The sequence below is a fragment of the Seriola aureovittata genome, chromosome 7 (genome assembly GCF_021018895.1).
Source record: "Seriola aureovittata isolate HTS-2021-v1 ecotype China chromosome 7, ASM2101889v1, whole genome shotgun sequence".
NCBI lineage: Eukaryota > Metazoa > Chordata > Actinopteri > Carangiformes > Carangidae > Seriola > Seriola aureovittata.
Window position 1 is genome coordinate 21,240,509 of NC_079370.1, and position 27,745 is coordinate 21,268,253.

Genomic DNA, 27,745 nt, shown 5'->3' on the forward strand with positions numbered 1-27,745 from the left:
GTATGATCACAATGCACATGCGCTGGAGTATATAAATCATACATACAAATCAATACAAAATGTGCCAAGGATCACATGTTTAACATGACACATGGTGGTAAAAACAGTGTTATAATAATAGTAATATAAGAATAGTAATAAAACCTGCTATAATAATAAATTGTGATAGAAGACAATAGTTCCTCTAATAAAACTAGATATAAACATACAAATTAAAAACCACAGTGCTTTTGATAATAACCCAGATATACCAGATATGGTTACCCTGCTTGTCATAATTTAAGAGGAAGATGGAATGAAAAAGTTCTTGTACCTGTTCAGTCCACAGTTTGGCATCCTGAACCGTTGGCCTGAGGGCAGTATCTCAAATTCTGGGTTCAGGATGTCTGTTGGGTCATTCAGAATCTTCTGAGCCTCCCTAAGAACAGATTTCCCATATGAAAACTGAAGTTAGTGATCATATAAATCCAGTTAATGCCAAATATTTAAGGATGTTGACTTTACTTGTGTTTTTTTCCTCCCCCTATTTATTTATAGATCATCATTTGTAAATAACCGAAATTCATTAATATGTCAAATGATAATTCTTTGTTTCCAAGGCAGTTAAATCTAAATATGAACAGATAATTACTTAAACCTATTCACTAAATGTTGTTGCCTGTGAACAATTTTACATGGGACAATGTCATGGCTTCACCACATTGTACATCTAATGTAGGAGCCTGGGTTAACACAAACATATACAGGATGGCAACTATAGACCACATAAGTGCATTTGTGATTTTGGATTAAGACCAATTTCATTACTTACAAAGGGCAATATAAAACTGGTCCGGCCCTAGGAGGATATAAGTTCCTTTATATAGACTAATATGTGCCTAAGTATATATTTTATGTCCTTTTTTCTCCATGGACCTAGAGTTAGGCTACCTGACTGATTTATTCATTGAAAACATTTTTTAAAACTAAATTTATGGATAGACAGTTGACTTCACAGCAAAACTTTAAAAGAAGCACAACAGATAAAAATAGAGAATGAGGCAGTGTCCACCAAAGCCAACCTCTCATCTTTTAATAGACAACTAATGGAGAAAAATGAATGATGAATCCTAATGAAAAATGGGGGGTTAGGGGGGTCTGTGTTTCCAACCATCCATGTCATATAATTTTGACTGTGATGAATTAAAGAAAATTATTGCAAAAGTAAACTGTGTATTCATTGTAGGAGGTATCATTTATCACCTCCTGACCTGTCAGACAACTTAATCAATTAATGTCCATGCATTAATCCATCTTCAGTCTTTCTATAAAGCTAACTGGATGTCCAGTGGAAGTGGTGATTCATCACATGCCGACCATGTGAGAGGAAAAAATACATACTGCTTCTGAATAAGCCACATTTTGACCCAACCTAAAAAAATATTCATAACAATATGATGACAACTCAGAAACGTAAGAGAAATCTGGCTATGAAGGAAAGATGGTCTTTACATTCACATTTTAAAGAATAGTCCCATATTCACTAGTTTGAATTCCCTTGCTTTACTTTCCAAAAATAAATTATATGGCAACATTTTAAAGATAATGTGCTAGGTATGTCTTGCAACAGTTGGTATAGGTTTTGTATGATATAGATTTTCTTAAACTTCAAACAAAAGGACATTCATTTACTTGGACACAACATATTATGAATCCTGCAGGAATGTGAAGTGTTACATTCACATTACAATGTTCCCCCTGTGTAAATGCTCCTGATGCGACCCACTCATATGAACCGTAATGTCAGTCAATGTGTGTGTGTATTTTGTGTGTCATTTTAAACTGAAATGCACAAAATTAATTTTAGTGTTATGCTTAGAGCTTCACATGGCTGGTCACGTACAGTGGCTTTGTTCACTGTCAAACCTATGTGTAAAATATGTCCTTAAATGCATCAAATCCAGATTAGATGTTTTGTAGAGTTACAGTGTTAAGCAGCAACAACCAAATCTTAAAAATTTCAACCTTGGCGTTTTTCCAATGAATCTTCAAATGACACAGATTTGTGACATTGTGACATATGTTGCAGTTACTTTATGTGTGTTTATTTTCGTTTTTCCCAAGGAACATGAATGCAGCATTTGACCAAATCAGCTGATATAGAAAAAAAGAAGCCGCGGGCAGGAAAACCGCCCTCTCGTGTGACGCATGGTTCGCGCTACGGTACGCCATTTGTGTCTAGCAGCAAAAAGCGCGGACGGTGAAAATAGTCGTATAACAAGAGGTAAGTTTACTTAAGATTTGACGGCATTGCCTAATTATTAACCGAGTTGCTTTTATTGAAACGGTATACGACTCTCTGGGTTGTTTTCGTGCACTGTTTCGGTAATATAGACCACTGTTTTAGAGGTCGATGTTAGCCTCCTTTTTGGGCCTCTGTGCTGCCGTCGTTTTCCAAGCCTTGTAGCGATTTAGACCCGCCTTTATCCTGCTGTGATTGGACTATGCGGCTGATCTAGTAATTTAATTGGACACGCTGTGCGTATCTCAAAGTACATTGAGGAACCATGTTGCTAGTTAGCATGTTAGCCACGGTAACCAACAGCACTACTGACAACAAGTTAACCCAATTTGATCCCCAGTGAAACAGTCATTAACGGCATGCAAAGAGTTTTCACACAGTGTTTTACATTGCAACACGGATGTTTTGCGTTGTCGCTGCAGTTTCCTACGTGCAGTCTAAAACCTGTTCGGCTAACTTAACATTACTTTTAAGCTAATGTCTTACGCTTGGCAGTTGGTGTTAAACCGCTGGAAATTCACCCAGATAGAGTTAGCAAGTTGACAGTGTGGCTAAGTTGTGTTCGTAGTCTTGCTAAATAGACACGGAGCTCTGCCAGAGGCAGACCCAGTGTTTGTTGTCCATGTCTGAATGCTATCCCAACTGATCCCTTTGCCTTCTGTTCAGATAATGGTCGTTTCTCTGCCTTCTAGCGGGAACCTGATACCAAACTCACAATTATAATCTTGGAAACATGAATTACACATAACACGTTATAGGTCACACAGAAGCCACTCTTCATTTTGCCATACATAGAACTTTGGATCAAATAAATAGCACATTACTGAAAATTACGTCTTGGTATGTTGCTCCCTCTGTTAAGCCTGCAGTCGTGTTCTACCATAACACACTGTAGATGGCGGTAGTGAGCACAATGAGCTCATTCATGAAGTACCCATTGGTACTTCCTGAACCTGTCTGAACCGATCAGAACTTCTAAGATCATTTTTATTATTGGTATCGCATTTAGATTTGCGAGTACGAAGAGGCTTAATAGAACTCGTGAATTTTGGTAAAAGAGTCACAAAGTCACTTAAATCCTTACAAATTTTAAAATGACAAAATCTAGACAATAATGGATTTTAAGCATTAATATATTTCCTTTTGTGACAAGTATGCATCGCAGAAAATGACTGCAACATATTAATTGCTCAAAACGACCCCTATATTTTGTTCAAACTGTATTACATGGTGTTTGAGAGAGCTTGTGTTTAAGAAATCAAACACGAAGCACAAGAAAATAAAGAATTGTCATCACTTTGACAACACATATCACATTTAGAAAAAACAGCTGCAGATTACTTAAACACAGGCACATTAAGGAACACATAAGTTTAATGACAATATGTGGCTAAATGAAACTTGAAAATACAAAGAAACCAAAAACACTCTCCCAGCCACTGTAAAATTACATTGCATCTTTGCCACTAAAAAAACAAATGTTGAAACTATTGGAGCTGTGCAACACATTTGAATTATGGTTATTCATATTTAAATGTTAAGCTGCACTTTACAGGCTTTTAGTGATGCATCTTAAACCAGCATTAACATGTATAGTCCATTTAATGAGTGTGACTACAGTGGCCATGTGTTTTGCTCATCTAATAAGCAGCAACCCACTGCTCTCATGCTGGCAACAATTTGTGTCTGGAAGCACTAGATGGCGACATTTACTCGTGTTTGGTATGACAGTGTTGCTGAAGGATTGATCACGTATGAGAAGCTTGTGTTTAATTGCCCAATTTGTGGCTAATGCACTTAACTTGTTTACAGAATTTTCTTTTATTCACTGAATTGTGTTTCAGATTAAAAAACTTTTTTTTGTTTTTTTGTTTTTTCCCCAGGAAGCTTGATCCGGCATTGATGATAACAGTCGACTGCACTGTTAGATGTAATTATCGCAGGATATGATATGGATAAAACATTGATATCACCAAAGGAGGCTGAAAGTGACACCGGTGGGAAGGTGCAGCCAGACGATGTGGAAATGGAGGAAGGTAAAATACCCAGTTCACCCCGCAGGACTGCTGAGCCCGATGAAGCAGACGAGGAACTCGCTGAGAAGCTGCAGCCAGACTCCATACCTGAAGATGGGGATAACCTCTGCACCATTTGTGGCTTCTCAGCCAAATGCCCAAGGTCACTGAAGATTCACTATGCACGAAAGCATGGAAAGAACTCAAAGGACAGTGATAAAACTGCAAAGCCAGCTGCAAAAAGTGAAAATATCAGTGATGTCAGTCCACCTGAAAACCAACAGGAGGAAGACATGGAGATAGAAAGTGGTGCTGAGGTTAAACAAAACCAGGAGTCGGATTTTTTGGAATTGAGATCAGCAGCCAGTGACAATGGCACGAACACAAAGAGTTTAACTAAAAAGCAAAGCGTATTTGACAAACAGCAGGCAGATCAAGAGGAGGGGATCCCTACCCAAGAAAGAAGAGTAAGCAAGCGAACCCCCAAACCTAAGATGATTCACTCTTGCAACTACTGTGGGCAGGAATTTAGGGACAAGGCTCCTTTAGATGTTCATATTCAGAGATACCACACCAAAGACACCCCATACACATGTGAGTATTTTAGTAATTGATTACCAGTCGTTTTTGGGCGAATTTCCTCCGAATATAACATTTGTAATATTTTTTCCTTTGAGACAAGTCTATTTTTTCTTGTTCTGCATTTATTAGTATATATAGTATATTATAAGTTATGACTGCAGATATTTATTTTACCTGATGTCTTAAATTGGACGGTTGAAAAGACTTAAAGTGTTTCTATGAAATGTCTTTTAGTTGATGCTGATGAGAACATGGATGATGAAGAGGAAACCGAGGATTCTGGCAACTCTGTGAAGGCTACTCCAACACGAGTGGCGCCCAAACATCCGCACAGCAGGTTCCAGCTGAAGTGTGCACACTGTGATTTTAGGGTCAGTACCCCTGCGCTGCTAGAGAGCCACGCTCGAGTCAAACACGTGGACAAGGAGTGGTACCGCTGCAAATTGTGTAACTTTTTTTCGGCCACTCCCGAGTGGATGGATACTCACCTGTCCTCAGATAGCCACATGCAGCAGCAGAAAGGGAGGAAAAGTGGGGAATCTTCCTCATTTGAAGTCTACGTTGAGTGTGTAAACAGAGACAGTGCTGAGGATGGTGCAAATATAGATGATGACACTGGTAGGGCTGATAGGGCTGATGGAGAAGGGGTAGCTACTTTGACAGAAGGAGACCAGGAAACTGAAGACGCAGTGGAGGCTGCTAAAGCTGTGTTGGTGGAGGTGGAAGATTTAGAGCTTGAACCCCCAAGAAAGAAAAGAGGAAGACCGAAGCAGGGGTCCACGACCACTTGTGGATACTGTGGCCTGGTTGTGTCCAATGCCACCAACCTCAGTGTTCATGTTCGCCGTAAACACAGCAAGGAGTATGGATACAGCTGCACTCTGTGCAACTACAGCTGCGTCACTAAAGGAGACATGGATCGTCACTGTATCACGAAGAAACATGTTAGACGTACACAAGAGTGTGCCAATAAAAACCCAGTTAACAATCACACAAGTGCGTCACCGCAAGAACCCGCAAGTATACAAGCCGAGGAACCAAATGCAGCCTCACAGACCACCGACAAAGAGCAGGAATACAACAGCACAGCCTCTAAAGAACAGAGCAGTGAAGAGCCGAGTCAGTCAGACACAAGCCAGAAAAAAAGTAAATATGACTCTGTTAATGCTTGTAGCCACTGCGATTTTGTTGCTCAATCAATCCCTTCCCTCCATCTCCACGTCAAGAGAAAGCACACCAAAGATTTTGAGTATGTCTGTCTAGCATGTAGCTACTATGCCGTAACTAGCAGGGAAATGTCTCGCCACGCAAACACAGAGAAACACAAACAGAAGAGCCAGAAATACTTGGAGCCGGTGGGGGGTGAGGGACAAAGAGCTTTGGCACTTCCGTTGAAGCTGAAGCAGGTCATTGAGCTCGGTGGGGAAAACTCTAAACCTGAATGTGAACCACCTAGCCCCACAAAAGAGTCTGAATCTTGTTCTGACGACAGTCAAGCTATGGAAAGTCAGAATACAGATGCACCCTCCGTCACGACAGGACCTGTCGATGCTGTGGTTAGGGTCACTGGTAGTGCAGATGAGAAGCAAGCAGAGAATATTACATCTAACTCTGGTGGCGAATCAGATCCAACCGACCAGACTATTAGCCTTACAGTACTGTCTGAACCCCAGCAGGCTCCAGCAGACCTTCAGCCTGCAGTTGACCAGTCTGCACAGCAAGAGAGCCAGGAGGAAGGGGGTAAACAGGCAGACGATGAACACTTAAATGCAGATGTGGTGATTGTAGAAGCAAAAAGTGACAGCTCTCATTCAGATACACAAATGTCCAAAGCCCTTCCCTTTGATGCCTGCATTGTATCCATGAAGGCCCTTGCTGAGCAGGAACAGGCAATGCAGGAAGGTCTATCTCTGGAAGGCGAGGCTACTGTGATATGTCTGACTGGAGGCTCACCAGTGCCTTCTGGCCACCCAGCCCCCAGCTCTCCATATGTTAAGAAGCTCAAGCCCAAGGAAGTGAAGGTGAGAGAAGAAGCCAAAGGAAGCAGCTGTCGCATACGTTGCGAGGACTGTGGCTTCATGGCAGACGGCATCAGTGGTCTCAACGTCCACATCTCAATGAAGCATCCATCCAAGGAGAAGCATTTCCACTGCCTGGTGTGCGGTAAATCGTTCTACACCGAAAGCAACCTGCACCAACACCTGACCAGCGCTGCCCACCTACGCAACGAGCAGAATAGCGTGGAGGAGCTGCCTGAAGGGGGAGCGAGCTTCAAGTGTGTGAAGTGCACGGACCGCTTCGAAACGGAGCAGGATCTGTTTGTTCACATTAAGGAGAAGCATGAGGAGCTCCTCAGGGAGGTCAACAAGTACGTGTTGGAGGACACGGAGCAGATCAACCGTGAGCGTGAGGAGAACCAGGGCAGCGTGTGCAAATACTGTGGCAAGGTGTGCAAGAGCAGCAACTCAATGGCCTTCCTGGCACACATCCGTACACACACAGGTATGTACGCTGCTTCTGTTTACTCACACACTCTTTCCTTCTCCTACTCTCTGGGTCTCACACACGTACTGTCTATATGGACACCAGTGCACTATGTACTCCATGCAAAAGCTGGCCAAAGCTATCACCACTCATTTTACATATGATATTAAATAAAGAAGATGAATTAAAGGAGCATCTTAACCCTATAATCCACTACAAATTTGTTAAAAACACTACATGACAAGACACTATTAGGAAGATATTCATAATTATATATTTTAATATGTAATATTTTATCTCCCTGCAAATATTTTCCATTAGAACCAGACTGTATTTGTGGGGTGGGTGGCGCTCCCTTAAATTAATTACAGTATTAAATAATAGCGTATATACAGTAAGGTAAAAATTTGTAACGAATAACCGCAGTATATACAGCTCCATTGCTTCATGTTGTGTCAAACAAATAACAACCATTACTGACATGGGTCGGTGAGGGTCGATAACACATTGTGATTGGCCAGTGAGCCCTGTCCCTGCACGTAGCAAATCTTGACGGTCCACTGGCCCACTAATGTGGTGAGTTTACTACCAGTGCTTCCAATGGCCAGTCCAAGTATGACAGACGTGTCCGTTGTCTACATGTTTGTGAGAGAGAGAGAGAACGGGGCAAGGAGGCAAATCAATGTGCTGCCCACAGCTTACAGTTTAATAATAATTTAACCCATTTGAAATATTAAAAAAAATACAATCAATAAAACCATGGTCAGTGTTGATATTGTGGTTGACCGCCACAAATTAATCAATGTATAGGAGAGGTGTAAAAAAATATTTTTGGTTCATTTTGAAACCATTTAGACTGGTGCCAGTCACCACAGTCTAGGTACTTAATGGCAAACACTGTATTTGAACTAGCAAATTGGTTAGATATATTGTAGATGCAGTGTGATGCAATTAATAAACTTATATGGACTAAAAATAAGATTTTGATAAAAAAAAGAAAAGAAATAATAAAAATATATTTACTTAGATATAATTTTACAACTTTACAGTTGCTGGGTAAATTATTGAACCTCCTGTAGCTGATATCGATCTGGTTTGGGGTTCTTATGAGGCGTTTTATGAGCACTTGAATACATTGAGTTTGACTAAAAATCATAAAAGGAAAGGTGTAATCACTTTGTGTAGCTGCTCAGCTATTAGGCCTCTGTTTTTAGGTACAACTGTATTGAGTGTGGAGATACAGCCTCTTCTTTGGCAGCTCAGGCTAATGTTAAAGCTACTATCTACTGCAGCCAGGTAATAGCTGTTTCAGTAGAGATGAAGGTAAAGATTGATTGAGCTTCAGACCAGCAGGAGAGACGCTAATGGACCCCAGATTGGGATTCCCTGAGCAACGCTTGGTCAGAGACATGTGCGACTCATAATTGATGTGTCCATTACCAAGACTCAGTTGTAATTATAGTCAATAAGTCTCTGTAAATGTGTTAAAGCTTAGGCTAAAAGCATTGCAGGTCCAAAGAGAGGTGGGCTAATAATTTAAAATAATCAATGCAGACGTATTCAAAGCCTTTAATTTCCCTTGTGTCTGTACGTCCATGTTTGTGTATATGTGTGTGAGCACTTGTATGCCTAGTGAATGTGTGTATATGTCAGCCTTCATGGCTAGCTGATTATCCTCAATCCATTAAAATTTATCTTGTCATTTATAATGCAAAGCAGGGCTGCGTTGTTCAGGGCTTCGACTGCGAAATGTCCGGCAGGTTAAGAACGTAGGGCGCTCCATTACTTTTCCCTGACCATGTGTATTAATTGCTTTTAAAATCAACTTAATGCAGGAACGAGATGTGAGGGCGCCATCAATAAATGCCCTTCGTTGCCTTCTATGGTCCATCCCCCTTTCAGCCCAAACTTTAATGGGACTTTAATTGAAGTCTATGCTCTGTGCTTACCACATGTGTACATGAGTGTATGTGTCTTTGTGTTTGTATGAAGCGTCTGTTGAATGGGAGATAAAATGGGATTGTTTCCACTTTTGGACTCACTGACAGTGGATGGTTTGTGCAGGTATTATTGGTTTGTCATGTAGTTCTTGTCAGAAAACCCAGAGATAATATTCCCTACATGGCCTCACTGAATACTGGTCAAGAACTTTAAACAAAGTGCTGATTTCACTCCATTATTTCAACATATGGCCATAACTGCAATGGGCTAAAATGTGCTGCTGTAAAGTACCTTGATATGTTGTTACTTCTGTAGTATAAGTAGGAAAAGCAATGTATTTGCTGGGGCAGAGGAACAATGTAACTCAAAAGAAACTCGAATGTTTTTGTCCTTTTTTATGATACGTATGCCAGTCACCTTGTGCGCCAAAGTCAGACTGCTTACTGCTCAAATCAGTTTGCTTAAAGCTGTAAGAATTGGAGGTTAAAATCCTGATGATTAATGTTGAGCTCCCACTTTCTTCTTATTAACGGTTAGTCTATATGTATTCATGATTTTACCCTGTGTCATAATTCTTGAGTTTTTGAGGTCACTTCCTTAGTGTTACTTAAGAAAATGAAAGCTGTGACGCTGAGGTCCCAACAGATGGCTTCAAGTCAAGGGCACGTTCTCAGGTTTCAAATGATGAACAGTTTGTTTTTTAGGTTTACTTCTTTTTATTCAATTGAGTTACGTTCTTGTTTATAAGATTACATCTCCACTTTCATTTATGCTGTTCTTATTTGTCAGAAGCACCTATTTCTCTTTATTTTTTGACAACATATGCAAGTTGTTGTTATTGCTAAGTTCCCTCATTACAGTGAATTATTCACCTTTTATATGGTGGTCGTTTATTCTGGGAGTTTGTTTGTGGGGCTCTGGAGGAGCACGGTGGGGGTCTGCCAGTTTCGGGGCTGGGAGCATGTCCACATCCTTTTAATTAAGACCTAGTTTTTATTCACTTGATTAATCAGTGAAATCAGGAGACGGTGGTGGGAGGCTGCACACAGATTTGTCAATTTGTCCCTTAAAGGAAACGCATACACATGCTTGCATTTTGCCAATGAGGGTACAGCTGGAATTTGCATTTTGAGGTAAATTGGTCACTTTTTCACTGGAGTGAGCTGTCTGACCTCAGACTGAGCCTCAACATAATGGACACACATGCCATGCATGCATGTTCACGCAGGATGTGATATGTGTTTGTTGAAATAACTGAAAAGTAAAATGGGAAGCATTCTCCCTGCCTGCCTTATGGCAGGATTTTTTGGAATTTCAACACGTATAACTTTTGAACATAATGTATGGTAATGAGCACAGTTTAACCAATACAGGAGTTTGATATAGAAACTTCTTAGATCCTTATATCATTGAAGTTATTTGGTGTTTTCCCACAGGATTTGATCTTTTATCATTTGCAGAAGTATTTAAAAAAGCACTGATTATTATTGACTATTGCTAAGCCCAAGTCAATTTTGCAACTAGCCCCCAGACCCAAATGGGACAAAACGGACAAAAAAAGCACATTCAGAATGAAAATATGATGCCAAAGGGTTTTTTAACGATGAAGAATGAGATGTCGATTCATCTGCATGACGTCTATACTAACCATCACTATCACTCTCCATCGAACTATTCAGTGCATGGAATATTTATGGCTGAAAAACATGTAAGGATCAGAGGAGGAAGAGCATGCATATGAAACGCTGAAAGCTGAGTCAAAGTGAAAATAGGAAGTAGATTGGTACAAGACAAGTATTTACAGCTCTAGATTTACCTTCTGTTTCTCCATACAATGCCTCCTGCTGCAGCGGTCACCATGCAGCCATTGGAGGAACTGGTGAAACAGTGTGTTCAGAGGGAAGTTTCCAGGCTTCAGAAGTCTTTGAATGAGCTGGCACAGGACAACAAGAAGGCACTGGGGGACAACTCATCTCTCAGGAGAACTGTTGGTGAGATGAGAACAGGGCTGGTCAAACTTAGCAACAATTCTCTCAGACAGACTCTCCAGAGGATGGCGGATAGGGTAAACACCAGGGACGACTGTGGTGACCAGAACTTTGAACAGCAGCTTTTAACTCCATCACTAGAGCAGTTTCCACCATTGGCACTGTTCACCCTCTCCAGACACCCCACAGACACTGGCCTGCAATTCCGAGTTATACAGAGACATGATTTTCAGCTCACTTGCCATCATTAACGAATGGGGCTTCCACTAATAACTGTTCAGCTGCAGTACGAACACCATCATGCCCTAATATCTTGCCAGACATTGTTCTGCAGACTGTGGATCCAGAGGTACATTAGAAACATTAGAGACCGTGTTAATGAAAGACCAGGACAGAAAGGTTTTTCTCGTTGACAAAGACTTATAGTACATCATGCCTGTTTGTAGGACACTGACAGTGACATACAGTAAATCAGTTTGATGGTGCTTATCACTTTTAAACATTTCATTTTTACTGTTATGTCATATGTACTGTATATTTATGGGACTTTCCAAAAATAAATTTTTGGTTTGTGCTGTTTAGGTTATAAATTTGCAAATCCTGGTCTTTCACTACTATTTATTACTTGTCTTAATGTTAACAGGTGTTTGGCGGTTTTTTAACCTGAGGGAAAGAGGTGTGGTTTTAGTTGTCTTTAGCCAATTAGAGACTTCAGTTTTCTGGCCTTTTCCATTGCAGCACTACATACAGATATTTAAGCTGCATTACCCAAAGCCGTCCTTCAGAAAAAATGCGTTTCATTGTTCTAACAATGGGCCATCAGTAGTGAAGACACCCAACCTCCATAAATCTGGCAGCCTTAAGTGTTTCATGTAGTTCAGGTGTTTACCATTATGAATCTGTTGCCTTTCTCTACCACACGAAGTTCAGTTTGTACATCAGCCTGTGAAAACAGTTGCATAATGTCTCCTGTGGCTGTGGAGGAAACTTTCAAAGTTTGAAAAAATGTTGGTGCCGTCGGGTTCATCTCCACCTGGGCTTGAGACTAAAATGTTTAATAGAAGGTTGTTTTCAAAGAAGTGAGCATTTAGGCAGCAGGGGGTTAATGAATGATGTTGCATTATGGGAAAATTAAAGATCCAATGCTTTTGGAGCTTCAAGCACATTAAGGACTAAAATTCAGAATCTTTCGGACCCTGCTGCTTCAATTTTGTCATCCTTTTTTTTTAATGTGTCTTTGGTGAATCAACCACTTTGTTTTATCACTGGAGTATCTCTGTAATCCAGCTGCAGATTTTAAAAGCTTTTGTTGTTTTTATTTCCTGCCTACTATTCCACAGATGCCATCAAACTCTGTGTTTAGCTGCCACTGCAGGAGGAAGAGGCACTTTTCTCCTCTTCTCTTCCCCTCTAAAAATACACTAACATGTAGTTACAGTATCTTTTCACTGGTTGCCAATGTGCACAACTCAAATATCCCTAAAAAGATTCATGTTTAATATTTCTGTGATTTATGGCAGTACATTATCAGCATTCTAATCCATTCACTGTAATGTAAAATAGATCTCTTAGCTGGCTATAATAATCGAAAACAATGTGAGTGATAAAAATACATTTTGACTGGACATCTGTGACCCAGAGTGTGACAGATTATTACAATGTTTGTTGCACAAACTGCGGTAGGGCTGCAGCCAACCCATGGTGGAAATTGGGACACACTCAAGTGCTAACAGTGTATATTAGCTGGTTGTAGAAATAAATATAATGAAGGCATTTATTTATATAAAATTATCATGTATTATTCTCTTTCTCCGAACCTGAAGGTTGTATGGCATGTACAAGTTATCACATTTGTGTGTGTGTGTGTGTGTGTGTGTGTGTGTGTGTGTGTGGTGAAACATTGCATGAGGTTCTCCTCTCCTCTCAGGAAATGAATTAGTCATCCCCTGTCTCATCTGGGATGTGAAGGAACCATCGCCCCTATGTGGATGGCAATATTAATTTAACATGACACTGCATTGATGGTCAATTTCAGTTTCACGGAGGCTGTTTAAGTGGAGTGGTGGAGTATTAATGTGATAAGATGTGAGAACTGAGGGACGTTACATCTCTCTCCTCTCTGCCATGTCTCATACTCAGCCAGCCATCTGGACAAATCAGCTCCCCACACGCCTCTCTCTCACCTCAACTTTAGGACGTGTGTGTGAGTGAGAAGGAGAGAGAATTATTGTCTCTCCTTCTGTTTGTCCATGGGTGATTATGTCTTGTGAATTTAATGTGTGTGTCTGCATGCACATACATAGGTGTGAGGTGGGGTTCTGAATTTAGATGTAGGTATGTGTAGGTGTGATGGTGGGTGTGGTGTGAATGTGTATGTCTGACTTTTTGTTGTTTCTTTTTTTTTTTTGTACGGGTGTTGATGATTTTGTCGTGTGATAGTGTGTGTGTGTGTGTGAAGGTGTTTGCACATTTTGGTGTGAAGTTTGCAGTTATGTATAGGGGTTTTATTTGTTTATCTGCCTTTATTTGCTCTAGTGTGTGTGCCTTTGTAACTGTGTGTGTGTGTGTGTGTGTGTGTGTGTGTGTGTGTAATATACTGTAGGGACATGTAAATGCAGAGGCTGGCTTTGCTGTTGCCCATGTGTGGACCCCCACCCGCCCCCTGTGTTTATGGGCCTTGTTAGCACAGACTTGCCTTTCAATCTTCGTTACTGGCTCAAAATTCGATGTGTCGTACTTCCAGCTCACAGCAAGTGAACCGTGCATGAACGAATTAGTAATCTACACAAAGTGCTTAATCAAATCAGCGGCTGCCCCTGGAATAAATATTGTAGAACGTCTTGGGATATTCACTGGGAGAGGGTGAGAGTTTGCTCAAAGATGCGTATGTGGGTATCATACCAGGCTGCCACTTAGATTGGAGTGTCGCACCGTGTGATACTGGCCTAAATCTGGCTCAGGCAACCAGAGCAAGGGATAGTTTCCATTTTATTTTGCCACATGCTTATGTTTAATTTTAGTAATAAATTTAGTAAGTTTAAATTATTTTGTTAAATTTAGAGTTGCGTTTTGTTTGGACAGTCATGTGTATAACACATGTTTTTTTTTGTATAAACATACTTCCTATGTATTTGTTGTAAAGGACCCGGTTCCCCGTTTTAATCCTGAAGATGTTTGTGCGTCACACCGACAGCGCAGGCATCAGCCCTCGCAGCTCTGCTCTTAAATGACGGATGGCAGGCAGAAGCTTTGCCACTCTCTCAAACGCTACCCCGCCCTCTGGACTTATTAATGACAATAATTAGGGAGAAACCTCCCTGTGAAGCCCGCCAGAGTGATTAGCGCTTTAATGATGGAACGGGAGGTAGTGAGTGCACACAGAATTGATTTACGTATTCGCCCTGACCTTTGGAATCCAATTTACGCATCCACAGGCAAAGGAAGAGTAGGTAAGAGATGAAGGAGAGTGACAAGGATAGATAGAGAGTGAAAGAAGAGATGCCTGGCACTTGGAGTGTGACTGTAGTTTTTATGGGGAGTAAGGGCATGTGTTTTTATAATTCTGAAGTCATTTTGTGGCTTCGAAGTAGGTTGAAGTCCTAGCACAGGACTTATAACAGACTTACAAGCCTGGCATTGAAAAATGATCTGTAATGTAAAATTTAATTTCTGCCCAGCTGTTGTACATGTCATGTTTTATCAAACTTGCAACTTTTCTCTTTCAAACACAATATTGTTGCGGCATGTGAACTCTCCATACTTTGTTTTGCAGGATCTAAGCCCTTCAGGTGTAAGATCTGCAACTTCGCAACAGCTCAGCTGGGAGACGCCAGGAACCACGTGAAGAGACACCTGGGCATGCGAGAGTACAAATGTGACATCTGTGGGTGAGTTACAAGGATAAACAGCTTTTAAAAGTGACTGGAGACACTTTGTAACTCTCCGTCCTTCAGTAAATAACTAGTGTGCTCCTAATCTTTAAGCGTGTGAGTGTGTGTGTGCGCGCGCACACGTGTGTTCGACTGATATTCTTAGAAGTCTAAAAACAGCCACCTGACAATTGATGCAGCCTGATTGAGTTCAGGGACCAATTAATTAACATTTAGATGATGACATTTCCTGCTGCCTGTGTAAGCACTGGAAACGGTGGGTTTAGGAGGAATTTGCTCCGGTCTCCAGAACAGCTGGCACAGTTTTTGAGTTGAGAGTTGAAATTGAAGACAGTGAGAGCCAGCGAACGATGTGTTCCTCCTACAGCCAATTTTAAGTAGCATTTGTTTCAAGCTTATTTATGATTCAAACCAATTTAACCCCGTCTGAATGCAGTAAGAGAGGTGGGATGGGTTTGCTACTAATCTGAGGTAGATTCTTTTTTTTTAAATTGTGAGAGATTTCGATCTGTAAAATAAATAAATGAATGAATAAAACCTTCCCTTACGCTGCCTAAATGTGCTGCTAATCCAAAGAATTTCATTATGTTTTCAGAGAACCTTTGTGTCCTTTTGGCACCTTTTTAATTTTCTGGTCGAAACACTAAACACATGCTAATATTTATTCAGACCAGAAAATGGGGGGAAAAAAGGGCTGTACAGACTAAAAACTAATTCAAAGATTTTAGTAATAGTCTCACCTTAATGTGTGAATAAACTTTCTCTAACCTTTAACTGCTACCAGGCCCTTCTTAAAATGACAAATGTATTGCTCCCACTCAACTTTCCTCATGAATTAAAGGTAAACAAAATGGAGTTTATTTTTCCTTCTTCATGGTTTCAGCTGTACAAATAATCTTAATTGGAAGTTTATGTACGTTACCACAAGCCTATAAATACCCAGTAGTGCACGAGCACAATTATTATCCCACTACCTCGTACCCCCTACATGTAGACCATATGTTGTGTTCGGCTTGTTCCATTCCCGTGGTAGACCTCCTCACTGCCTTGCCATGTTCAAATGGACGTGTTAAGCTGTTTAACATGCAGTCGGGGAATAGAGCAAATTGTGGGATTTCCAGCTTTGTGCCATCGAGCTTTTGCTGCTACCCACTCGCTAAGATGAAGACATATGTAGAGTTATTAGTTTCTCCCTCTGTGTAATTCTGTGTAAACCGTTCCATTTAGTTCAGTCACAGGCTTATTTTGTTCTTCTAAAGCCGAACAGAGCGAATGTGTTTATTTGCTCCCGCTGATGTTCGCAAACATATTACAGCAGGAGCAAACAAGCTTTGGTTTAAACACAGCTTCTCCTTTAATGAGAGGAAAGGCTCATGTTTCACAAGCCCTCCAGCTGAAACCCTCTTCTCCCAAGTGCTGCAAATATGTTGGGCTTTGACCAAGCGTCTAGCTTTACATACACACACGCTCGCGCGCACACACACACACACACACACTCAGATATACACACACACACACACACACTCACATATACACACATACATGCGGAACAGATCTCCAATATGCCTTTAAATGGGACTAATAAATACAGCCCCTGGTTTCACAAATCATGTGGATGGAGGAGCTGTGTGCTGCCAGTGCCAGCCACTGGTGACAAATCGGCCCTGTGTGTGCTTTCAGTACTGACTGATCACCAGGCCATCCCTCCTCTTGACTAAAGAGCAGCAAACACAAAGAAACCCCCAGAAACACCCTCATTAAGGACAGAGCCATACATACACATGACCCGCTCCCCTCCTCAAACTTTTCACGTTTGATGATGTGCCCTTAATCTGAATCTAAAGCATGTTACTAATGGACGACTGTGTTTCAGGTGTAATGCGTAATGTGATTACTCGTTTTGTTTTGGGTGACCTAGAAAAGTGAGATTATAGTGCGATTAAGCTCTGCATTCTCCTGCAGATACTAATGACGGGGCAACATTTCACTTAAACAAAAAAAGGTTTTTCTGGATTTTTTTGTGTGCAATCACCATTTATCATTTCAATTAGCACAGCACTATGCTATGGCTGCTTCGTTAAAATATAAAATTTGAATTTCATTAATTTACTTCATGCTTTTAGACTCTTGGGCCTCCATGTAGCACGGGGTTCTGTGGGTTTAGTTTATTGCCATTTTCTGTAGAGCATCGGCTCAGCACATTGTGTGTGTTTTTTCTTTCGTTATCCTTTCCTTAAAAAAATTGCTCTTCACCGCCATCGATTGCCGTGTTTTCCTCGTTAAACTTTCAGACCGGAAGATTACCTCGCCGCTGACACTGAGCGAATGTATGTGCTGCACCTTAGCTGTCCACCTCACTTTGGCTTCAGCTCACTGCCGCTGGTCTCTTCTCAGGAGCAGGGGAAGTTGTTGATAGTTAAAGATCATATTGTTGTGGCATTTAATTAACAAATGCAAATGCAAGGCCAGGACAGATTGAAACCCTTGACCATGCTGCCAATCAGACCTGAGCGCGGTGGTCAGAGCCTCGCTCATCATCGCTAACACTTTATAGGCTTTCTGTCTCCGCCTTGCCGTTTCTTTCACTTCCTCCAGATGTCTGTTTGTCTATGTTTCTACCAATCTATCTGCCTATCTTTGTCTTTAGATCCGTCTTAATTTGCCTACAAAGAGCTCTTAAGGTGCAAAAAACAGCAGAAAAACACAAATTGGCTGTTACATTGCAAGATAAGATTTCTCATATTTAATTGGTTAAAAAAAATCCTCCAGCATGTGAGACGGCAGATTCTTGTATTTCCTCCCGGCGTGTTTTGTCCACAGTGGGGCTCGGCCACTTAATGAGCCTCCTCCTCCTCTCCTCCATCATCTACCAGAAAGGCCCTGGATTCAGCATTTCCACCCTCCCGCTCTCTCGTCCTCCCCAAAGATGCAGTGGACAAGCAGTGCTGTTGTAGGTGTTAAATTATGCATAAACAGTCTAAATGCTTTGAGGCATTGGTTTAATATCTCAGCCTGGGCCTTAGAAGCATTAACACTATCATGGACATGGATTGTTCTCTTGCGAACTGCCATTTTATGATTATGGGTCATAAGCTGCCCGTTTCATAGTGTCACTTCAGGAATTTGAACAAAACTTAAAAACCGTTGCTTGCTCACAACACAGAAAGTTTGCGACGTGCTAAAGTTCGTCTTCTCTGTGGAGGAGGCTGCATTGTGTTTTTCCCTCCTTCTCTCCCTCCCTCGTCTCAGTTTTCTTGACTTAGTGTTGGAGAGAGTATATATAGTCATGATTTCATGTTGGGTGTTGTGTGTGTGATTTGACTGTTAACAGGATGGGGCTGGCTCATGTCAGGGTTTTTATGTCCCCCCTGTCTTGTGAGATTGTCTGGTCTGTTCCCAGAATAGCCCATCAGTTCCGCCCTGCGTGGCTCATCCGCTATAATGTGCCTTAATGCCCGGGCCTGTATGAGTAGTGTGAGGCCTGGCAGTGACAGTGGAGAAGCATCTTAGCTTGCTGCTTATCCAGAGAAAGCCGTCACTTAACTCAGCCCCTCTATTGTCTATCCACACCCCTCTCCTTCTCCCCTGACGTGATTCTCTATAATCCTCAAACAGATTCTGGTTAGAACTCCATGAGAACTATTTTTATGTTTTTTTTTTTTACTCCCTTCCTCCCATTTAAACATTAATGGTTGTTGCAGATGAAGAGAGGGATCCCTATGAGGATGATTATAATGTCACTCCACTGATCTCCCGCCGCCCCGAAATAATTGTACATCATCGCTTCATAACGTGTCAGAGGGACACGTTGGTGGCGTGCAATTAAAACTGCAGAATATAATACACCAAATTACTGCCTGTCAGGCCTACGAACAACACACTCGGTATTTGAGTTACACTTAATCATCACGTACATTAGCGATTTCACTAAGATCCCTTCACCCCACCCCCTCTGCTTATACAGCAAGGACGTTAAACACACTGCTCCTTGCAGGCTGAGGGATTGTGTCTGTGGTACAACAGCTCTAGGGTAGCTACATATTTATGTTAGAGTTAGACCTTTTGAAAGCTGATACTGTCCTAAATCATTTAGCTGTTTGTGACCACGAGCGTGCACCATGTGTTGGCAGGAAATGGAATTATGAATTCATTAACACACAACAGATGTAAACACTGACTATTTTCCCCCAACAAGTCAGATTCAGTACGGCTTTTGTGTTTGCATATTTCATTAGTATTTTTTCTCAACCTTCAGATCCCTGTAAATATGCACACGGTGGATTGTAAAGTAAGAGGATATAAAAGATTTGGTGTGCTCAACTCAAGGCGGGCTACTCCCAATCTTATTTACTTCTTTTTAAACAGTAGTTATCATGGTTTGCATTTGAATTTATCTCATTAATATCTTTATTTATGAGATGAATAAATAGTTTGACCCTAACCCTGCCCCTCACCCTAACCTTAGGCTAAAGCTAAAATGGTGGTGAACTAACTTTGACCCGGGGGTTATGCCCTCCAGTGAACTTATAGATATAAAATGGCAGCCACATGTTCATATATCTATTGTATATCTAGATGTGTATGGCCTGTTTCTACCTGTTGTGATCCATCTCATTCATGTGTGCTCATCTGACACAGGGCCTGGTATTTATTCCCATCAGGAAGATGTATTAATGTTTACTGCCTCGGACACTTTAGAGTTTGTGTCTGGGAACATGGTCCTTGTCAGTCACTGTAGTCGTCTGCACCAAAATAAACACATTTTGCTCTGATGCATTTAACTAAATTTAGTGTGCCATTATCGGAAATGAAATAAGTAACGCTAAAGGTCATTTGGAAAATAATGCAGAAAGGCTGGTCTGGAAAGGTTAAGTATGTGAAGGAGCTGTTCTGATGATAACGAGGGCTGCGTATGGCTTGGAGAGCTCGGCGTTCTGGTTTGACTCGGCACTCTGCGATCGCTCTTTATGACCAAGACAGCTTTACAGCCCGTTACCCCCCATAACACGATAAAGCACAGCATAATGGATTGGATGTGTTTAGTAGCCTTGGGCTGATGTTTGTAAAATTAATGTTTTTTGCAATAGAAACACACTCATACACAGGCACACATGCACACACAGAAAAAGGCAAGAGAGGTAAAAGAGAGGAGAGAGAGAAATCAATTCTAGACAGCATCAATGTATCAATATAAATCCAGCAGTGTACAGTTTTACACTTTTTATACTTGTTTTGGAGCTAGATTGTCAAACTTTATTTCCTCACAAGTGACGTGTCCTCGCAGATTTCTCTCAGCTGTAGAGACGACCACAAACATATGCCTTCATTAGCTGAGTTTAGATTATAGGCCTAACTCTTAGCAGATAAAAGCACTGAATGCTATTAAGTTTGCGTTTCAACTTGCACAGCACAAGTACTTGAGGGAGATAAAGTCTGTTTGCTCGGTCAGTCTCGTGTTGGTGAACGGAGGCTTTTGAAGCATTTGAATGGGACCCCACTCAGCGTCTCCTGAGCACGAGAGACAAAGCGAGAAATCTCTGTCAGCAGATCAGTCCTATTAGGTTTTAATAACAATTTCATATTCTTTAGTGTGCCCTGAACACGGGCCTGGGGGGGGGCGCTTCATAATCAAAGCATTTCCCTTTAATCAAAGACAAACAAAAACAAAACATTGGGTCCAGACGCTACACGGCAAGATCCGTAGTTAAGCTAGGGAGCCAACACAGCACATAGTCTTATGATGGTAAGTTATACTACTCTTGAGGACTTTCTAAGTTAAGAGGCTGTTGTCTGCACCACGTATGACCTCAGTAGCATCTTTTCTAAAACATTAAACTTCTTGTGGCCTCAGCCTTTCTTAGCTTATTATCACTTTTTGTTTTGGTAAATCTTAACTTGCAGCACTCCGAGGAGAAAAATGAAGAGTTAGTGATCTTTAACTTAAAAGACCCTATCTTGATAGCATTTATACACTTTGAATTTACCTTCTAAAGATTAATATGTGCTAACAAAGGCAATTTCGCTCCATTCGATGGAGAAACATGAGTGAAATCAGTTCACACCCTCCAGCCCAATACCGGGTCCTCCATAAAGGAATTAGAAACTTTATCCTTTAAAGTAGCTGAAGTATTTTAAAAATGTTGCTGAACAATCCGTTCTATAGAGCTAATCATGTCATAGGTATATTGTAGGAGAAAAAATAAAGAGAGGGAAGTTAATGAGTGATTAACAGCAGCAATTAAAAGATGAAGAGGAAGGCAGATGAAAAAAGGGGTGTAATTAAAATATCAGTCCTCTCATTGTCAGAAGTGCGAGTGTCATCCATTGTGCACTTATTAAAAAGCTGGGTGGAGGGGAAGGAGGCGAATGGCGCTTAATTCCAGCAGCCCAAAGTGTCTGGTAATCTGCCCATGGATGGAGCTGGAAAAGGCTGTAACTCATGTTTAAGTGTTGGGGCCGTGTCATTGCAGGTTCACAGTCATGCATTTCTGTGTTGACACCCATCGGGGCAGGGGATATTTGGCAGTCAGGAGTAATTTAACTTAATTAATGGGATGCATATTTGATGGAGGAATAAAATATCCCTGCTCAGCAAAGTGGAAAAGGGGAAAGATTTAGTGGGAGTTAAAGGTGGAGGGGAGAGTAATTTCTGCATTCAGTTACCGGCTGCTTGAGAGACAGAGAGGGAGAGAGCAAAGGAGAGAAGGAGGAGAGAGAGAGAGAGAGAGAGGGAGAGAGAGAGAGAGAGAGAGAAAGAGTGAGTGAGTTGAGGCTGATAAAGATGGCAACCGGGAGAGAGGATGAGAGATGGATGGTTGACACAAAGCTGAGCTGATGTGTAGAGGGGAATGGGCTGTCCCTCCATTGAGAGGACCATCAGACTGACAACGCTTGATTTAATTGATATCCGGACTGAGTCCTTTCTCAGCGCAAACAGACACATTACGCTGGTTTGCAAAGTTGTGGCAGAGCTGCCGGCTGCCAAGGGCCCTTTTAATATTTATGAAGGGGCTTTTAAGGGTGTTCGGCAACTGTCTCCTCCCTCCACCACCACCGCTGCCCGCTTTCCTACGTCTTTTACTACTAACACACACACACACACACACACACACACACACACACACACACACACACACACACACACACACACACACACACACACACACACACACACACACACACACTTTACCTTGCACTCACTCACGCAGCAGACATGCAACAACACGCTGGTTCTCCCAGAGAAACCCGTGGCCTGACGAAAAGCTGTCACGCTGCTCTTAATCTCCCCTGGCACTTTTTAATTGACTTCCTGTAGGTATAGATTATTTTCATGGCGAGTCTGCCACCGAGATGTTTGATACCGTCCCGGAGACTGGCATCTGGATGCTTGTAGCTCACCGGAGATGACGCTGCTATCTCTGTCTCTCTTCTTCTGTCTCTCTCTCTCTGTGATGGCCAGACTTATTGGGGGAACAGGGGAGAGGTAAAATGCAATCAGTCATTGCCATCATCATAATTGAGCTGATGTACCTGCTGGGAGTGCTGGGGAAATGTTGACTTGGGTAGAAGGGACTCTCTTTGTGTCTGACTGAAGCTGTTAGTAGGATTAGACCGATACGCAGGGCAGGTATTGGCCCTCTGTTAAAACCTGGATGTCAGCCAGTCTCTGTTGTCCCACTGACATGATGGATATGATGCAGTTTGTTTGATAACATACTCTATTTATTGTGCAATTAATCTACACTATGCTGCTTGTCTAAGGTAAGCCCTTAAGTCTAATGAAACCATTTGATTAGATTCCAAACATTTATATGTGGATTATGGTTATGATTAGTAGTTAGGTCAAGTTAAATTCATTTGCATAGCCCAGTATAACTTATAATGTTTCAGTGAGCTTTACGAGCACAGAAAATCAGCAGTGTCTAACTCAGCCGAAACTATTATAGAAGAAAAAATACCAAGAAAAACTCCAATGGCTGAGCATGCAACAGGAGCCATAGGTAGGGAAAAGACCATTACAAAAGTGATTTTGATGGAATATACAGTCATTTATAAGAATTACAAATGTGAGATAATAATACTTTATGTCCCATACTTTTGTTACAACGCTGTGCCCAAGGCTGTAACGAAAGTCTCCTGGAGAAACACAGAGTTGTTGTAAGTTTCAGATATTTTGGCCCTGAAAATGGTGACATTTAAAGTTATGAAATACTGGCACAAACTGTCAGCTGTCAGTGGCCCGAGTCCAAAAAACACTGTTAGTGATCCAAGCCCTCATATGCATCGGTACGCCAAATACCGCTCTCACTTTGTGTATCACATGTAGTCTGGCCCACACATGCTCATACCAGGCACACAAGCGGACAGGGCCTCCGCCTACACAAACCCACCCATTTACACACTTTTGTACAGAGCCACACACTGTCCTCTGTGATAAAATGCTGCACATATGACATTGTGGATTAATCAGGCAGGATATGTCTAAGATCCTGTTTGTGGTTCTCTGTGTGGGGTCTGGGGGCCCAGCATGAATCCGTAGTGGGGTTTAAATTTATTGTTTTTTTTCAAGCTATGAAGATTAATCAGAAACAGAATGCGGACTGAAGTTTCATAGCCTCCGCGCTTGACAGTCCTAGAATAGATAGTTATGTGGTGACTTGTACATTATGAAACTGTATCGAAGGGGCAGGACTGTTCTCAGATGGTGTTTGTCAGCTGCGATCTTTATAAACAGGCTTCCATTTTTAATGCAGATCTGCGGAGTGATTACATAGATGTCTGTACTTCTGTTTTATAATCTCTCACATTAACTTTGGCCCTCATGTCTCTGTAGTCCATCATTTCAGACCATCCTTCAGGCTTAATATCACGAGATCCCTATGATCCTCAGATTTATGAAGTGATATTGACCATTGTCTATGTGAAACCGATAATAAGCCTTGATGAATGGGTGACATTAGTGATGAAATTACATCAACCTTAACAGGCTATTGTATTAACACACCTAGCCGATCCCACTCCTCCCCGCCGCCCGTTTAATTGATTAATTGCTGACGTGGATGGATGAGGGGTTGTGGGTCCTGAATCGGTGGCTGATTGCAAGTCAACCATAAACAGGAGCAGCCACAGTGGGCCCTCAAGGGCAATATTCATGCTCCCCAACCTTATGGTGATTCCTTATCCAGCTCTGACAAGAGGAAAAATATTCGGCCATAAAAACGCTGGTATCACCGGGCTGACATATAAAGCCCTCAGTCACTCCCTCTCTCTCTCTCCCTCCTTTTCCTGTGTTGCGTCTCCTTTACCTCTGAGTCGCTCAGCACACCCGTCGGACTCTGAAATCACCCGCCCTCCTCTGCATGTGTAGCTACAGTCCCTCAGGTGGCCCCGGCGCCTCCCCCAGCTTTAAATATGAGCAAATAATGGCGGAGTGAGTGATGCTGCCTGTGTCCTTGACTGGGATCCTCTGTGTGCTATAGCCACATCTCACTGTCTCCGAGCCCCGTGGGACCCATAAAACAACCGCGTAGAAAAACTCCCAAGGCTTGTTGGTGGCATCCGTTGGATGGATGCAGGGATGCAGAAAGGCAATGAGGTCTTCGTGTGAATGTGTGTGTGTGTGTGTGTGTGTGTGTGTGTGTGTGTGTGTGTGTGTGTGTGTGTGTGTGTGTGTGTGTGTGTGTGTGTGTGTGTGTGTGTGTGTGTGTGTGTGTGTGTGTGTGTGGGGGGGGGGGGTAGATAATGTTTGCACGGCTGTGTATTTAATGAGAGGGGCACTGTGCCCACTTTAATGTGTTTGCATTTCAGATGTGGTGCAACAAAGTTATTAAAACATTATACTGCATGTCAGATCTCTTTTATATCTTGCTGTTTGTTTCCCTGCATCCTCTGCGGCCCCAGCAGCTGATGTTGGGTTTAGTGGTGTGGGAGGTTAGGATCAGGCTTTGTGGCTGCCACTAAAATCTCTTCATCAGCACAGTTGCGACCAAACGGTGTCGAAGCTCCTGACAGGGGCAGATGGGGGGTAATTTTTTGAGGAGGATAAAATCTAAGGAGGGAGGGAAATGGTTTGGGGGGAGGTGCTTGCCTTCCAATCCGGTATCCACAAGTGTCAGGCCTGCAGGAAAGCGGACTGGACATGTGGCCAGAGAGGACGTAGACCCCATTGTCAGCCACATTGTCTTGGCTCTCCTCCACGACTGCACTAATGTTAACCCCAGTGCCACCGAGCTCTTCCAGACCGCGGCCCGGGTCTGAACCCCTGCAGCCGGCCGTGAAAACGCTGACACATCGATTACCCCGCAGGAAAAAAACCCGTTGAGCGTGATGAGGAGGAGCATGCCATGTGAAGAGGAAGCATTTATTCATTTATTCTGTTTATTCAGCAAAACAAACAGAGGTCAGGATTATGCTGCAGCACTGATAGCTCTGTGTCTATTACAGTTAAATTTCAAATTAAGAGAGTTCGCTCTTCCCGCTTTTATGGTCATTTCAAAGCCTGCCTGTTGCCATCCACCCCCCCCCCCCCCCCCCCCCCTAAGCAAAAATCTGAATAGTTAGACTTTCACAGGCTACGTAAGCTTCGAATAGACCCCAAAAACGAATTTGTTTTTTTGAGTCCAGCTTGGAGCTGAAAGAAACAGATGCTGGTGTTCAGGTCTTGCAGTCTTTTCTTTGAACATTAGATGGCGCCATTCAACTTGCTAGAAACCCACAGTCAAAGATATCATTTGCATTTGTGACTGCCTGGTGTGTGGTACATGTGGATCTCTTGCATGAATGAAATGCAATTAAGATTCTATCCTTTCTGTTGGAAGATTCTTCAAATCTGTGACTCTTTTAACATTTATCTCAATTGATATTTTTCATTTTTAGGTAAAATGCAACTAGAATATGTGTTAGGTGTAATTGTGCATGTTAGTGGTGATGTCTGAGCTGTTGGAAGTAAGATAATGAAGCAAAACTTTGCTATAGATTGAGCTGATTTGTTTTGGATTACGAGTACATTACATTGTACAATTAATTAAATGTGCAGATGCCTACAAACTGAGATGACTTTTTAATGTGCTCAAGTGTCCAGTGCTTGCCAAAGTCCTACTTTCAAAAGTGGAAAAATTTGTTAAGAGAATATTTCCCTGTCTCTTTGGTAAAACTACACAGTGGGTGTTAGTGCAGCAGTAAATGAGCAGAGTTGGAGGCTGGGCTTGTGGCAGGGCAGACGTAGCATTCAGAGGGGTGTCCCTGCCGGTGCTGCTTTAACTAGGACAAGCCTCTCTATACCGGTGGACCTCAGGGGCCGATCAGCAGGTCTCAGGAGAGGCTCCCCGCACCGCCGTCTCACCAGGCCTGTCACAAGGGGGCTGATGCTGGGCTGGCTGCCTGGCTGGCTGGCTGGGTGTGGGGCTGCCGTGATGATGGTGGCGGCGGTGAGTGGGTGGGTGGGGGCTGACATGCCGAAAGGGCAATTACAGCAAGGACAAAGACTACACAGTGATAAGTCCCCACAGCACCCTAATGAAGAGAGCAGGTTAGCCTGTTAAGAGGACTGGGGAAATGAGCATGGCCTCAGTCCGTGTTTGTGTGTGTTTAACCTACCCGAGGACGATACATTTTCTGAGGTCATGTTGCTACCACGCTCGCTAACCTCACTGACTGATGCCTTCCCGAGCTGCTGTTTTTCCCCTAACAGAGAAAAAGCAAACAACGACATGAAACTGGAAACCAGTGCATCTTTAGGGAATTGTATTCCTGTGGCTGTGTATAGTGAGAAAAGAAAGTCCCGATGCAAGCTATTAATGAAGTGAAATCTTTAAAATATCATGCCTTCGGTGGGTAATTGTTGCACATTAGTGGATCTACAATTTGTTTTTATCACACCACTTAATGATTTTTTTTTTAATAATATCTCACTTAAAAATTCACTACATTATATTGTGCATTTTACATGTGAAATATATTGATGAGTCCGTTGGTCAGCAGTTGGGGAATATATATTCCGGGTATTAAAAAAAAGTGTAAAACAGAAAATGAAAAAGGAATTCAGGAGAAGAGAATCATTTCCAGAGAAGGATTAACTGCTTTCCTCTTTTGGTCACTTTTGCATATCAAGCCTGGATGTGATTATAGCCAGATCGTGTTATCAGGCAACACATTCCAGATGAACCAATACTCTCTTCTTCTTCTTCTCTTCTTCTTCTTTTTCCTTTTCGTTCTTTTCGTTCTTTTCTTCTAACCTTTTTTTTTTTTCTTTTTTTTTGTGGGGGGGGGGGGGGGGGTGCAAAGAGAGATGGTGTGTACCTGATACTGCTGTGTTGGCACACCCGTCTGGGATCTGATAAGAGAGCCTCTGGAGCGGTGCTTATTCAAATCAGTGCATGTTCACAGTGAATAGGAGCAGGTAAAGGCAATAAGATACAATGCGATAACCTTTCTGGAGAGGGAGAGAGAATAGTTTTACACTGTTTCACAGCTCTGCTACACCAGATGAGGGATTTTCAGCAGAGCCTAATTGATTTGCTTTATCCTGATTTTTCCCCCCAAAAAAACTAAAAACAAAAACATTCC

At 42.1% G+C, this 27,745-nt stretch overlaps 1 protein-coding gene across 1 annotated transcript in view; it reads left to right on the top strand.

The window, feature by feature from the left end:
• The first annotated feature begins 2,185 nt into the window (after window positions 1–2,185).
• The window catches only part of znf407 (zinc finger protein 407), a 147,515-nt gene continuing 121,955 nt past the window's right edge, over window positions 2,186–27,745 (top strand). The window contains exons 1-4 of the mRNA XM_056380770.1: window positions 2,186–2,263; window positions 4,165–4,890; window positions 5,113–7,380; window positions 15,064–15,178. Coding sequence (XP_056236745.1) covers window positions 4,233–4,890; window positions 5,113–7,380; window positions 15,064–15,178 — 3,041 coding nt within the window. The 5' untranslated portion in view covers window positions 2,186–2,263; window positions 4,165–4,232. The remainder of the gene's footprint in view (window positions 2,264–4,164; window positions 4,891–5,112; window positions 7,381–15,063; window positions 15,179–27,745) is intronic.